This window comes from Limanda limanda, chromosome 4, assembly GCF_963576545.1.
Source record: "Limanda limanda chromosome 4, fLimLim1.1, whole genome shotgun sequence".
NCBI classification, from domain to species: Eukaryota; Metazoa; Chordata; class Actinopteri; order Pleuronectiformes; family Pleuronectidae; genus Limanda; species Limanda limanda.
The window spans coordinates 31,030,449-31,045,039 of NC_083639.1; the positions used below are offsets into that span (position 1 = coordinate 31,030,449).

Consider the following 14,591-nt stretch of genomic DNA (forward strand, 5'->3'; position numbering starts at 1 on the left):
TCCGTCCTGACTGTCTCTCTCTCTCTCCGTCCTGACTGTCTCTCTCTCTCTCCGTCCTGACTGTCTCTCTCTCTCTCCGTCCTGACTGTCTCTCTCTCTCTCCGTCCTGACTGTCTCTCTCTCTCTCTCCGTCCTGACTGTCTCTCTCTCTCTCTTCGTCCTGACTGTCTCTCTCTCTCCGTCCTGACTGTCTCTCTCTCTCTCCGTCCTGACTGTCTCTCTCTCTCTCCGTCCTGACTGTCTGTCTCTCTCCGTCCTGACTGTCTCTCTCTCTCTCCGTCCTGACTGTCTCTCTCTCTCTCTCTCCGTCCTGACTGTCTCTCTCTCTCTCTCCGTCCTGACTGTCTCTCTCTCTCTCCGTCCTGACTGTCTCTCTCTCTCCCCTCCTGACTGTCTCTCTCTCTCTCCGTCCTGACTGTCTCTCTCTCTCCGTCCTGACTGTCTCTCTCTCTCTCTCTCCGTCCTGACTGTCTCTCTCTCTCTCCGTCCTGACTGTCTCTCTCTCTCTCCGTCCTGACTGTCTCGCTCTCTCTTCGTCCTGACTGTCTCTCTCTCTCTCCGTCCTGACTGTCTCTCTCTCCGTCCTGACTGTCTCTCTCTCTCTCTCTCCGTCCTGACTGTCTCTCTCTCCGTCCTGACTGTCTCTCTCTCTCTCTCTCCGTCCTGACTGTCTCTCTCTCTCCGTCCTAACTGTCTCTCTCTCTCTACGTCCTGACTGTCTCTCTCTCTCTTCGTCCTGACTGTCTCTCTCTCTCTCCGTCCTGACTGTCTCTCTCTCCGTCCTGACTGTCTCTCTCTCTCTCCGTCCTGACTGTCTCTCTCTCTCCTTCCTGACTGTCTCTCTCTCTCTCTCTCTCTCCGTCCTGACTGTCTCTCTCTCTCTCTCCGTCCTGACTGTCTCTCTCTCTCTCTCTGTCCTGACTGTCTCTCTCTCTCCGTCCTGACTGTCTCTCTCTCTCTCCGTCCTGACTGTTTCTCTCTCTCCGTCCTGACTGTCTCTCTCTCTCTCCGTCCTGACTGTCTCTCTCTCTCCGTCCTGACTGTCTCTCTCTCTCTCCGTCCTGACTGTCTCTCTCTCTCCTTCCTGACTGTCTCTCTCTCTCCGTCCTGACTGTCTCTCTCTCTCCGTCCTGACTGTCTCTCTCTCTCTCTCTCCGTCCTGACTGTCTCTCTCTCTCTCTCTCCGTCCTGACTGTCTCTCTCTCTCTCCGTCCTGACTGTCTCTCTCTCTCTCTCTCTGTCCTGACTGTGTCTCTCTCTCCGTCCTGACTGTCTCTCTCTCTCTCCGTCCTGACTGTTTCTCTCTCTCCGTCCTGACTGTCTCTCTCTCTCCGTCCTGACTGTCTCTCTCTCTCCGTCCTGACTGTCTCTCTCTCTCTCCGTCCTGACTCTCTCTCTCTCTCTCTCTCCGTCCTGACTCTCTCTCTCTCTCTCTCCGTCCTGACTGTCTCTCTCTCTCTCCGTCCTGACTGTCTCTCTCTCTCTCTCTGTCCTGACTGTCTCTCTCTCTCCGTCCTGACTGTCTCTCTCTCTCTCCGTCCTGACTGTTTCTCTCTCTCCGTCCTGACTGTCTCTCTCTCTCTCCGTCCTGACTGTCTCTCTCTCTCCGTCCTGACTGTCTCTCTCTCTCTCCGTCCTGACTGTCTCTCTCTCTCCTTCCTGACTGTCTCTCTCTCTCCGTCCTGACTGTCTCTCTCTCTCCGTCCTGACTGTCTCTCTCTCTCTCTCTCCGTCCTGACTGTCTCTCTCTCTCTCTCCGTCCTGACTGTCTCTCTCTCTCTCCGTCCTGACTGTCTCTCTCTCTCTCTCTCTGTCCTGACTGTCTCTCTCTCTCCGTCCTGACTGTCTCTCTCTCTCTCCGTCCTGACTGTTTCTCTCTCTCCGTCCTGACTGTCTCTCTCTCTCCGTCCTGACTGTCTCTCTCTCTCCGTCCTGACTGTCTCTCTCTCTCTCTCTCCGTCCTGACTCTCTCTCTCTCTCTCTCTCCGTCCTGACTCTCTCTCTCTCTCTCTCCGTCCTGACTGTCTCTCTCTCTCTCCAGTCTCCCCTGCACCCTATACCTGCCTCGCCCACCAGTCCACAGTCCATCCTGGATGGCAGTAACTCCACCTTATCAGGCAGCGCCAGCTCGGGAGTCTCCTCCCTCAGCGAGAGTAACTTCGGTGGCCCCGCCTCCTCCTCCTCCGACGCCCCGGCCAGCCGCACGGACGCCCTGGAGTCCGTCCCCTGCAGCCAGGCCTGGACCCCGGACCAGGAGGACCTGGACCCTCTGTACCAGCCCGTCAGATACAGCGTCTCCGAGCCCGAGGTCCTGGACGGAGGGAAGCTCCCGCCCGGCCGCAGCCAGTCCGCCCCAGGAGGCGTGACCCCGGCTCCGGGTTCCGCCTCCACCGGCGCTCCACAACCACCGCAGCAGGACGGGCTGCCACACCCCCAGCACCACTACCACCACCACCACCACTTCCACCCCCACTACATCCCCCACCACCCGCCTCTCTACCAGCTGCACGAGCCTCCTCCCGCCCTGCCGCCCAAGCCCTACCTCCGAGAGGGCTGCATCCCGGAAGAAGACGCCCAGTCGGCGTCGCCTCCCGCCCCGCGGCCCATGCCACGCAAGATCTCACAGCCCATCATCGCTGCCACCAAGGACGAGCAAGCTAAAGTGGCGTGGGAGCACGGCGTCAGCGAGGAGTGAGACGCCGGCTGGAGATTTGAGGAAACTTGGAGAACAAACAGAATAGAAACTGTTTTCAGAGAGAAGGAGAAAGAAGTGAGAACCAAACTGAGACTGAGACATGAGGGAACCTGTCCCGACCTTCTCCAGGAACCAGAACAAACACTGAAGGTCAAAGACGTTAAAATCATCGGCTCCTCAGAAAGTCTGAAGGTCGTTGAACCACTCGACCATCATGTGTCGTCCAGCTCAGAAACACTATCACTCAATCTGTCGCACCACAACGGTGTCATTCAGGTTCATCATGAAACACTTCAAAGGGATTTTATCAGGTTGATACCTCGTCACCATGGTGACGCTCAGATCAGACGCACTTTAATCCTAACCCATCAAAACATATACGAATAATCTGCATATTTTTATAAAAGCAGAAACAGAAAGTTGAAAACATAAGGAAATTGTAATAATGACGGAACTAAACGCAGAGTGTTTCCTGAACAACAACAACAAGCCCAACGATTGGTCGAGGTTTTGTTTCCTTAAATGAAAGACGTCCTTTCCTTCAGTCTCTTTTTCCCGATACAATATATTAACGATGATGACGTCCTGTCGGAGCTGAGAGGTTTTTATATTTTCCAAATGAAGCATCAAAGTGTGTAGATACATGTAAAACAGTATATAAAACTATATGAATAATAATTTATATTTAATCCTTTTGATTGAAGGTGAAATATGCAAGTTAAATGGCTTCCAGAGTCGTTTAGTAGCTGCTCGGCGATGACTCATGACGTCAGGTTCCACTGCTGCAGCTCCTGAAGCAGAGAGAAGCTGAAGAAATCATTTCATTTGAGGTGGTGACGTCAGGAAAGGATTTTTTTTTTTTTAGCTGACGATGTAAATGTGTGCAAACGACCAGGTTGATGACATTTATAGAGAATATTGACTCTGAGAAATATACACTTTTTGCCAGTTTTTATGAAATGAATGACTGTACATTTTTAACCTAATATACAGTTTTTTTTTATGCATGTTAATTCAATGGAAGATCGAACAGAGAGTGAGTGAAACTTTCAAATCACCAGGATATTAAATGGCTGTGATGAAGTGTAAAGATACTGTGAAGGATGATGCGTTGTTGGCTTTGGTTTTAAAAATGTAAAACCTTTTTTCCACCAGATCAGATCGTCAGAGCACTTTTTTCTTTGAAATTGAAAAACCAATTGTCAGAGACATTCTGTCTTTTCATGTTCTCGCTTCAACCTGAAGGAACGAGGACCTGTTCACCTCATTGTAGCCGAGCACAGAAAATAAACACAAATAGGAAACAGTCAAATTTATAGAAGTAAAAGCCTCAGGGATAAAAACATAAAAAATATAATTTAAATTAAAAACAAATTCATCAATTACCACAAGAACAACTGGAGGTAAAATAAGGTGAAATCAAAATGTTTAACTGCCCTAAAGATCTGAATGAGTTGTGGCTGTTCTTCCATGTTGCAGAGAGTTCAGCTACAGTCCACATTTAGAAACATAAATAAACACAAAGTTTTTATTTATCACTTTAGTCTTCAGGATATTTTATATTGAGAAGCTTGTCAATTTTCCTTCATATCAATAAAGTCTTATCTTAACGAATAATAAACCTTTTGCTCGTAACCTTTTTGTATAATTTTTCTATAATTAACGATAATCTGATTTTACTTGTAAATGTGGAGCTAGAACAAAGTGCAGAAATAGATCATGACTCAGCAGAGCTCGAGTCTCCACCCGACCCAACAGGCCCTGAGGAAACCAGTGAAATCCACCAGATCCTGATGATTTGGGATCTGCACTCAATCACACACACTCATAAATATCAGTCCTGTAAACATCTGATGGTTTTCATCAAGATCCGTGAATTATTATCTGAGGAAACAACGGAATTATTGAAAAAGGTCGGAGCTCATTATGGAACGGGGTGAAAACATAACCTCCTCTGTGGGGGTTCATATTCCGGCCTAAAATTAAAGTTTCAGCTTCTGCATTGAAGATAAACTATGCAAAGGCCCCTTTAAAATATTGAACTGTTTCTTTCTGCGCTGAAGTTGTGGAACGGTTTGTTTCAACATTCACAAACAGTCGGGACTTCGTGAGCCGGTGATTCCACAGAACAGTTTTATACGTGCGAGTGGACGAGGCTGGTGGATGTAAATATACACAGAGTATTTATACCGATCATAAAGGGCGAACACGTAGACTGTCAGTGTCTTGTACTTTCTGATGTAAAACTGTTTTTAAACTTAGACGACAGCAAAACGTACAAGTTCCTTTTCTCTAATTCTTATGATTATTTCAGGGCAGCTGAGGAAGGTTTATTACTTTGTGTGTTTTGCATCAATGACAAATCCAGATAGTTACTACGATAGAATCCCTTTGTACGATGATGCTCATGAGTATTTCTTGTATATAAAAGTCTTTATGTGTTAGCATGGTACTGAACTGTGAACGTGTGCGATGGTAGATGTAAATACTGTTTTCTTTCCTCCTCACTAACCAAACTGATGTGTTGTGGACTCATGATTGACGAACATTAAACTGTTTTATTGACTCGGAGACGACTCTACTGTCTTCATTTCACACGTTCAACCACACATCAGTCGAGAGAGAGAGCGAGAGAGAGAGAGGTTTCATCTACATACATTTTTTGACCAACAAAATCTGATCAACGGTCTCATGTGCTGTGTTGCTCAAGGACACATCAGCACTCAGCAGGAATGAGGAAGACTGGGATCGAACCACCAACCTTCTGGTTAGAGGACGACCCACTGCACAGCCACAACCGTCCTCTTTGAGTTACACTGAACGTTTGCACCATATTTTCAGAGATATCGTGTTCACAAGAATGGGAAACAGATTCAAGAATCACTCAGTTTCTTTTACTTCTGCAGAAGTCACAGTGTAAAATGATATATTGCTTTGGTCACATGACGTCGCAGGCACAGAGGAATAAGAATCATTTTAGCTGCAATACAGAAACATCTGAGAGGAGTCTTTATGTTTTCATATTAAATTTTTCTTTAAAAAAGTAGTAAATATAAAGAGAACAGAAATTACTCTCTAAATATTAAGTTTGTACACAAACACACTTTTTCTTCCACTAAAATTCACCCAGCTGAAACTCTCTAACATGAGGTCATAGTAAAAAGACCTTCAAGACATGTTCGGGTTTTAACTTGAACTCTTAAACTCCTTTTTGAGGAGTTAAATAGTCAAACCCAAATAACATGTCACACCCAAATATAAATATTTAAATACTACATACTACAAAATGCTATAAGGAATCTAAGTGCTACTTAATTGTTAGTTTAGTATATATTAAACATGATATGATTTGAGGTAAAGTTGGACTTAAAATCAAGTGTTACATTCATTCAATAGTACATATTTGTAACTTCATATATGCAGGAGTCCCATGAAAATGCAAACCTACGTTAACAAGAACGCTTGTGCATTGAGCTTGTGAGCTCACAATTCACAATTCACTCCTTTTTCCTTCAATTTCCTAAAAGATTCAAGTCTGATTTCAGAGCTACAGCATCATGATCTGAAAACAACATCTAAAAAAGGTCCCTGACATTCTCCTGTATAAGCTGCACTGTGACGAGAGAGAGACACCGAACCTTTCTGGGGTTTCATGTCACGGTTTCATAACTACAAGAATTGGTAAAACTACGATATCCAACTACGGTGTCCTGCCTCTCGAAAGTCACGTAATTTGTGTGTGAGCCACTGAAATGTTAGTAAAGAGGGAACTGAAGTAACAGACTTATTTCCACAGCTTTTCAAATAGAATATGTTTGACACAGATACAATACAGGTTTCCAATTTTGTGAAAAATACTCATGACATCAACCATTATTGCAGAATTTCCCTAAAGTGTCGTCTGTGTAGATCCGGATCCGTTAATCAGCTGATGACCTGCAGGAAAGAAAACAGATGCATGTCTCACATCAACCTCTGTTTTGCACAGAAATGATTCTGAACAGACAGATTCTATTTTCTCGATCATCTTTCACAGACAACTCGCTGCTGAACAATAACACAACTTGTGAAATCACTGCGTCACATTCAACAAGGTTCATCTCAAACGGGCCCTGAGCAGACGGAGACAGGTTGTTACAGTGAAACTAATCTTTATTCAAAACTCTAATCTCATTGGTTCTATTGGTTTTATTTGTTTTCTAAGAATGTTTTTTTTAACATGCACTTAAAAAACGAATCTGTTATATTAATGCTGTGTCCAGTAAAATAATAAAAATAAAAAAAGCGGAAAAGAAAACTAGTTGTATTAGAAAGAGCAAACAAGTACAAAACACTGGAACTACTGTACCGTTCAGTTGTTTCATTTCTATTGATGATCCTTTCGTCTTTGCATCTGAAAGAAGAAGCAAATTTCTATTGTTAAGTTTAAACAGAACAATCAAGTTTACACAAAACATCAGGTAACACTTACATGACACTACAACTCCTCTGAAACACAAGTTTACAATTCAACATTCAACACTATGATTTCGGCTTTTTGACAAAACAGAAATAAATATTTAGATAAGTAAGATCCAAACTAGATTTCCATTCCTGTGTGTGGGGTTTGTCTATAATTCAGTTATATTATTACTATATTTAATTGCAGTTTCAGTCATGTTCAGTTTAATTCTGACTTGTCATAATTGATGACTACAAAATAGTTTCACTTAATTAAAGGGATCTTGAATTGAGGCAAATGAAATATATCTTGAACTTGAATGATGACAAGTTATATTTGTAAAACCTATAGAAAGAGCAATTTACAAGAAGATGAGTGTTGATCATTAAATAATCTAAATAATACTCGACAGATTAATCGATAGTATAAAGTAGTTGTTAGTTGCAGCTCTTCCTCAGATCTGAATGAAACCCAACAGACAGACTGTATTTTCTCAAACATCTTTCACAGACAACTCGCTGCTGAACAATAACACAACTTGTGAAATCACTGCGTCACATTCAACGAGGTTCATCTCAAACGGGCTCTGAGCCGACGGAGACAGGTTGTTACAGTGAAACTAATCTTTATACAAAACTCTAATCTCATTGGTTCTATTGGTTTTATTTGTTTTTCTGAGAATGTTTTAGAACTTTACACTGATTCAAATGTTTTGATAACATTAAAAAACGAATCAATTATTTTAATGCTGTTCAGTAAAATTGAAAATCAGCGGGAAATAAAACTAGTTGTATTAGAAAGAGCAAACTCAGCTGCTCAGTGATCAGAGCAGAAGCTGGTTTGTACCGAGCTGGAGTTTCTGTCTCCTCCTCCACTCGACTCTCACTGGAACTGATAACCACTCATCACTAGTTATCAGGACCTGATCAGCACATGAATCACTGAGTGTTGGTTTGATTCCTCAGGTTATGAGGCTGCATTTAAACATCATGAAACTGACTCAAGAAAATAAAAAGAGCAAAGGCTAAGAAGCCCGGATTGTTTAGGATGAAGGTTCTTTGAGTTTGATCCTCCTATGTTTGCTAAGAGGCAAAGCAAAGAGAAAGATTTTTCAATCTTAATAACTATAACTTTTTAGTTACTTTTTATCAATAAAAAAACAAATGTTAAATGTATATATTTGCCTTCTGTCATTTATCTCTTTTCCCTCAACAATACAAATAGAAAATGGGGATTTTTCAGGCATTTCTAAATGCTGATTAATCTTATTCAACATTTTAATCGTTTGACAGCCCTCATAGAAATACGTGATCTTATCACAAACTCTATCAAACAATCACAACTGTTAAAGAAGCACAAAACACTCAAATTACTGTGTGACTCAATATACCTGCTACTAATCCTGCTCCTGCTCCTGCTTCTGCTCCTGCTTCATCAGGTTCAGCGTCACTATCAGGTAACGGATACTCCAACTTGTCTGAAACACAAGTTTACAATTCAACACTTGAGTTTTACAGCTGACACTAAGAAAATGAATTGTAATTGATTCAACAGGCAAACAGAATAATACTCTAAATTAAAAAAAAGCTGTATTAAAAAACATAATCTTGTTCACAAACTCTATCAAACAATCACAACTGTTAATGAAGCACAAAACACTTGGACTACTGGTGTCATTATATATACCTGCTTCTGCTTGTGTTGCATCACGTTCAACGTCACGACCACGTGACCAACGCTTCAACAACTCTGAAACACAAGTTTACAATTCAACACTACGATTTCGGCTGTTTTGACAAAACAGAATTAAATATTTAGATCCAAACTAGATTTCCATTCATGTGTGTGGGGTTTGTCTATAATTCAGTTATATTATTACTATATTTAATTGCAGTTTCAGTCATGTTTAGTTTAATTCTGACTTGTCATAATTCATGATAACTACAAAATAGTTTCACTTAATTAAAGGGATCTTGAATTGAGGCGAATTAAATATATAGCTTGAATTATGACAAGTTATGTTTGTTAAACCTATAGAAAGAGCACTTTACAAGAAGATGAGTGTTGATCATTAAATAATCTAAATAATACTCGACAGATTAATCGATAGTATAAAGTAGTTGTTGGTTGCAGCTCTTCCTCAGATCTGAACATCTTGTCACTGGTTGAAGAGAATTTCTGTCTTAATATGAAACAGACTAAAGTTTCTGTTCCCTTGTTTTGACACATTGTGAATTTATTGTTAAAATCACTTAAATAAAAACTTACTTTTCCTCTGGTTCATGATGGTGATAACTAGAAATACAATCACCAGAAGTGCAATAACCAGAGCTAGTATTATAGTTATTATGGCAGCCATGACCCCACTGGTAGAAGTGGAGGACTTGTCCTCGAAGAGATTGTCTGAGGACAGAAGAAAATATACAGACAACATTACTACATTATGTGTTTATACATACACCTGCATACATTTATATGTATATTAGTGCTGTCAGTTAAACGCGTTATTAACGGCGTTAACGCAAACCCATTTTAACGACGTCAATTTTTTTCTCGCGAGATTAACGCAGAGCTGCCAACTCTCACGCTTTCGCCGTGTGACGCACGCTTTGCATGTTGGTGGTTGACTAAAGGCTCCAGTAAGCTTCTCCGTGTCCGTGGTGGATCCCAGGGACTCTTTTTGATTTTAGCTTTTCCGACGACTGTACGTCCTGAAAACAGTTCACCGCCAAACAGTAGGTGGCGCAACGGAAGACGAGCTTAGAGAAGCCTACCTCTATGTTCGAGAAGAAGTCCACGCATGTTTATTTTCCTCCTGCCGGATTCCCTCACACACACTGAACCATGGCAACTAACAGAACTAAATAAAGTGACACCCAGCAGGTCAAAATGCTGATGTTATCGTTTCTTAGCGCAGCGGTTCCCCGGTCTTGTTTCCGAACTGCGTGGCTAATCCCACAGCTTGAAGCTACACGGAGGCAGTTAGCTCCCCCCCAGCTTCCACACACAGTCAGCAGGGACTCTCGATACTAAGTACTGATCAGTGTTTGCTTCTAACCTGACGGTCAGGCACGTGCACAGACATTTTGTGAGGAAGGTGCTCAAACCAAAAAAAAAGGGCACCCAACGCCAAAATTATTTATGAAATTAAAAATTATAATAATAAATAAATAAAAACTTACTGATTCTCCCTCATTTGATGGCCTGATCCAATATAAAAGAGAGATGCTACCCTGAGCTGCTTGCTGCAGTTCCCTGTCCTTCTGCTTTTGGAGTCTGTCTTTTCTTGGCATTATGATTATGATAAAGCTGACAACACAGTACACACATGTTTTTGTTTACTGTTTTATGACACAGTTGAAGTATAAGCAGCATTACACTAATAATATAACAAAATATACCTCAACAGACTGTCAAGTAGCTCAACTTAAGACCTACCTTTCATTTCAATAATTACGATTTTAAATGAAACAAAACTAGTGAACTTGTAGAACAGTAAAACTGCCTCTAAATTATCTGCCTGCCCGCCCGCCCGCCCGCCCGCCCGCCCGCCCGTCCTGATGCTGCGGGTCAGAGGAGAAGTAGCTGCAGCCGTTTGGCGCTCAGCTGCATGAGGAGGAGGAGGAGGAGGAAGAGGAGGAGGAGAGAGGGGCCAGCGGGGGCTTGTGAGCGCCGCGGAGCATGTCGGGGCAAAATTCTCACAAGAACTCAAATAAATGCCCCGTCAGATATCAAAACACATTGGGGGGGAATTGATGACAGAGAGAGTAATTTTTATTCTTAAATATTGATGAATGAGGAAAAAATTGGGCTCCAGCAGAAGGGCACTTTTCTCATCCAGGGCAAAAGGGGAGGAGCTTGAGCACCACTAGGGGTCTATCTGTGCACCTGCCTGCAGACGGTGTTTGAGAAACAGTGTCATGATAGAAGTGGAATTAAAGTCGTGACAGCGGGTTTTTGCGCTGTTACAACCGCAGTTAGCATGGTGGCTAGCACGCTAGCGTGCTAGCGTGTTAAGCCAGCGGACAACTCCGCTGGCTTAACACACACGTCACACTAATCGTAGTTGTGTTCGGGTTTGTTGTGATTTAGGGAAAGAAACAGGAAGTTTGAGGTCCAGAAATGCTGTCGTTAGCGGACCAATCACAGCCAAGGGCTGTCCCTAGGCTCTAGGCTGAGTCCTTGTTTACCTGAAATGTGCACTTTATCATTTTATTTTGTACCGCCCTGTTTGGGCTTTTATTTCGCTGTGAAACAACAGACAAGGTCACGATTTCTGAATTTGAATTCATCCGTTCAGATTCCACAGAGATTCTCTCATCAGCTTCTGCTGCTTCAACAATTACTACAGATATGAAAAAGATCCTTCATGTTTCCAACCTGCAGCTGCAGCCTGAATGAAAACAGAGACTGAAGAAGTTCAGGTTTCACACAGTTCATCAACATGTGGTTTCTTCCTCTTCTCTCTGGAGATGAATGAAGTTCAGTCTCAGAGACTCATAACTGATCGGACTCAGGCTGAGACGTTTTAACCTTTACACACACGTCAGAATCACTTCCTGGAGGTTTGGAGCTGTCTCCTCACAGGAGGAAGGTTGTGGGTTCTAACCTGTGAAGTGATCAGCAGGTTGTTCTCCCTGTGTCAGTGGGTTCTCTCTGGTTCCTCCACCTTCCTCCATAGAGACATGAGGCTGTGTTCTACTGGTTGATCTAAATCACTGGTGGGTGTGAATGATGCTGGTTTGTCTGTGAAGCTCTGTGTTTCCCCCCTCCCCCCCCCCCCTCTCCAGCCTGAGACTCTCAGAAGATGAGTGGTGTAGATGATGGATGATTAAAAGCGGAAATATAAAGAAACTCACCATGGCCAGGTACATATGTCTCAGTATATATCTGGTGGTTGATCTCCTCCTGAGTGGAGACACAGCGATAGTGGTCGGTCTTGGTCACAGTCGTTTGGAGGATGATGTCGTAGCTGCCTCCTCTTTCAGAGACCTGAGGTTCTTCAGCAGGAACAACGTCTCCAGCTCGGTTCTGCCAATGAACTTTAGGTTTTGGAGACGCACCAAGAACAGAACACTGCAGCAGAACTCCTTCCTGTGTTTCACCAAGTATCTTGATGTGCGGCTCTGGAACTGCTCCTGTGAACATGAAGAAAAATGTAAATAGATAATTTACAGAGTGAAACATCTAATAAATACCAGGATCTTTCTGTTCTGTTATGTTTGTGAATGTGGGAGACAGAGGGTGGAAGAGGAGAGAAAACACAAAAGGAAGAGATACAAACAGAGAAATGCACAGATGAAGCTTCAGTTATAGATCCTTGCTCTGACATGACAGGATTTGTTGATATACTTGTGGTCAAAACTATTTATGAGCTGTTTTTTGTCACATTTCTCCTTTAGAAAGTGAAGGACACTTGAATTCGGTGCTATAGAGATCTTCTTGAAAATAAACATGAATACACAGGCCTTTGTTCACATGTTCTCTGTTAATGTGGGATACAGAGTGTTGAAGAGGAAAGAAAACAAAGAGAGAACTGGATTGTGTCATGTTCAGAGCTGTTCCTAATATTCTGATCCCTGGTGTTTATAAGCAGGGAGGTTCAATGAAAGAGACAGTTCTTAGTGTAATGTCGTCCAGTACAACACCACATGGAACTGGGACCTCAGTAATAATCACATCACTGAATCTAAACATGTCTGACAACAGAAGCTGAACTTTAGAAACTTTGTAGAATTGATGACGGAGCTGTTTCAAACGTTTCAACCTGTTCAGGAGTTTTCATCAAACTTTGAGCCACTGAAACTTTCTTTTCAACATGAAAACATTTAGAAACTCCAAAGAACAATGATCTGAAGATTAAAATACAACTGACCGTTCAGCAGCACAACGATCTCATCATGAGTCTGGTGGTTGATCTCCTCCTGAGTGGAGACACAGCGATAGTGGTCGGTCTTGGTCACAGTCGTTTGGAGGATGATGTCGTAGCTGCCTCCTCTTTCAGAGACCTGAGTTTCTTCAGCAGGAACAATGTCTCCAGCTCGGTTCTGCCACCGAACATCAGGTTTTGGAAACGCACCAAGAACCTCACATCTCAGCAGAGCCCAGTCAGTTGTTCCATCGAGTATTGTGACAGATGGTTTTGGAGCAGCTCCTGTAAACACAGACGATTACAAAGACAACATTTGGGTTGTTACATCCTCCTTCTGCTTGATATAAAAAACAAAAAAATCATGTTAAAACTTAATTTAATATCACAACATTTTGATTTCTAGTTTGTCTCAAGAATAATTTTGTGACTCTAATGACAAAAGCACTTTTTGCATTGTTACAATATTCTGTATTAAATCAAACAAATGTGTAATTTGTAGTTAGTTCAAAATGAAAACACAGGGAGAAATGAATAAAGCAACCATAATTAAATCAGTCAGAATCAAAAACATCATTCAATTTTAGGGAAATTCTTATTTAATAAACGTTGAAATTCATAAACAGACTTTTAACATGTGAAACTAAACAGAATAAAAACAGTGTTGAGTTTAAACCAGTTTACAGATGAGACTGGTTTGTGTCCGTTCTGGACAAAGAGTCAGAAACGATGACGTCACTTGGAGTCAGACTGCTGAGACACACACTCGACCAATCACAGTTCAGCCTCAGCTGTCAATCCTGACGTTTTCTCCTGTTTTTATATCATCAAATAACAATAGTGTAACTTCCTGCAGATTCCAGACTGACTCCGCCCACTGATCATCACAGGGGGGGTGAGGGGGCGGGGCTTGATGTGGGAGTGACAGTGTATTTTCAGGTCAGCTCTGCCACAGACTTTAGGGATGGAGGACTCCTCCCATTTTTATTGAATTTTAATCAGAATCTCTTTAACATTGAAGCCGTGTACCTGTGATGTAATTTTTGTTGAGAATATACAGTATTCGACCAACGTCATTGAATATGTTTAATAGAAAATATTTCCCAAAATTATGCTGAATCACTTTACCCCAAACTTAGCACTGTAGCATAGCCAGCAGGGCTCCCTGGACCTGTGACCTGATTTTGGTGATAATACACAGTATAACAGTGAAGTTATTGAATATCTTTGTGATATCTCTTTTCGGTGTTGCACTTTGTAGACGGTCCCTGCGCACTCGTCTCTCAGCAGGCTGCACATAGACACAATGTCCTGTGTCCATCACGGAGGACGAGTCATATTGATGATAACTGTCCTGTAGCCTGTTGCCCACCTCACGACGGTGGGAATTATGCAGCGATTGTGCTTTAACAACGTTTCGCTTATAACTTATTGATCCAGGAAGTCCGAATCTGTGAACATCTTTCCAACTTTACTGAACTGTGTTGTCTTACCTTGTCCGTCTCGCAGAACTGGTCCAGCTGCAACACGCGTGAAGGTGAAGAGAATCACAACAGTTGAAATGATCCGGAACATCGTTAACTGGG

At 42.6% G+C, this 14,591-nt stretch overlaps 2 protein-coding genes across 2 annotated transcripts in view; one reads left to right on the forward strand and one right to left on the reverse strand.

The window, feature by feature from the left end:
- Nucleotides 1–3,862, forward strand: part of LOC133000177 (dedicator of cytokinesis protein 3-like) — a 95,864-nt gene extending 92,002 nt beyond the window's left edge. Inside the window, 1 exon segment of the mRNA XM_061070041.1 lies at nt 2,042–3,862. Coding sequence (XP_060926024.1) covers nt 2,042–2,695 — 654 coding nt within the window. The 3' untranslated portion in view covers nt 2,696–3,862.
- A 1,705-nt stretch (nt 3,863–5,567) lies between these two features.
- LOC133000178 (uncharacterized) lies at nt 5,568–12,284 on the reverse strand. Its single transcript, XM_061070043.1, has 5 exons — nt 11,996–12,284; nt 9,405–9,539; nt 8,527–8,613; nt 7,044–7,088; nt 5,568–6,631 (listed from the first exon to the last, which is right to left on the reverse strand). The coding sequence occupies exons 1-5, from the start codon at nt 12,282–12,284 to the stop codon at nt 6,585–6,587; spliced, it is 603 nt and encodes a 200-aa protein (XP_060926026.1). The 3' UTR covers nt 5,568–6,584.
- Nucleotides 12,285–14,591: the final 2,307 nt, after the last annotated feature.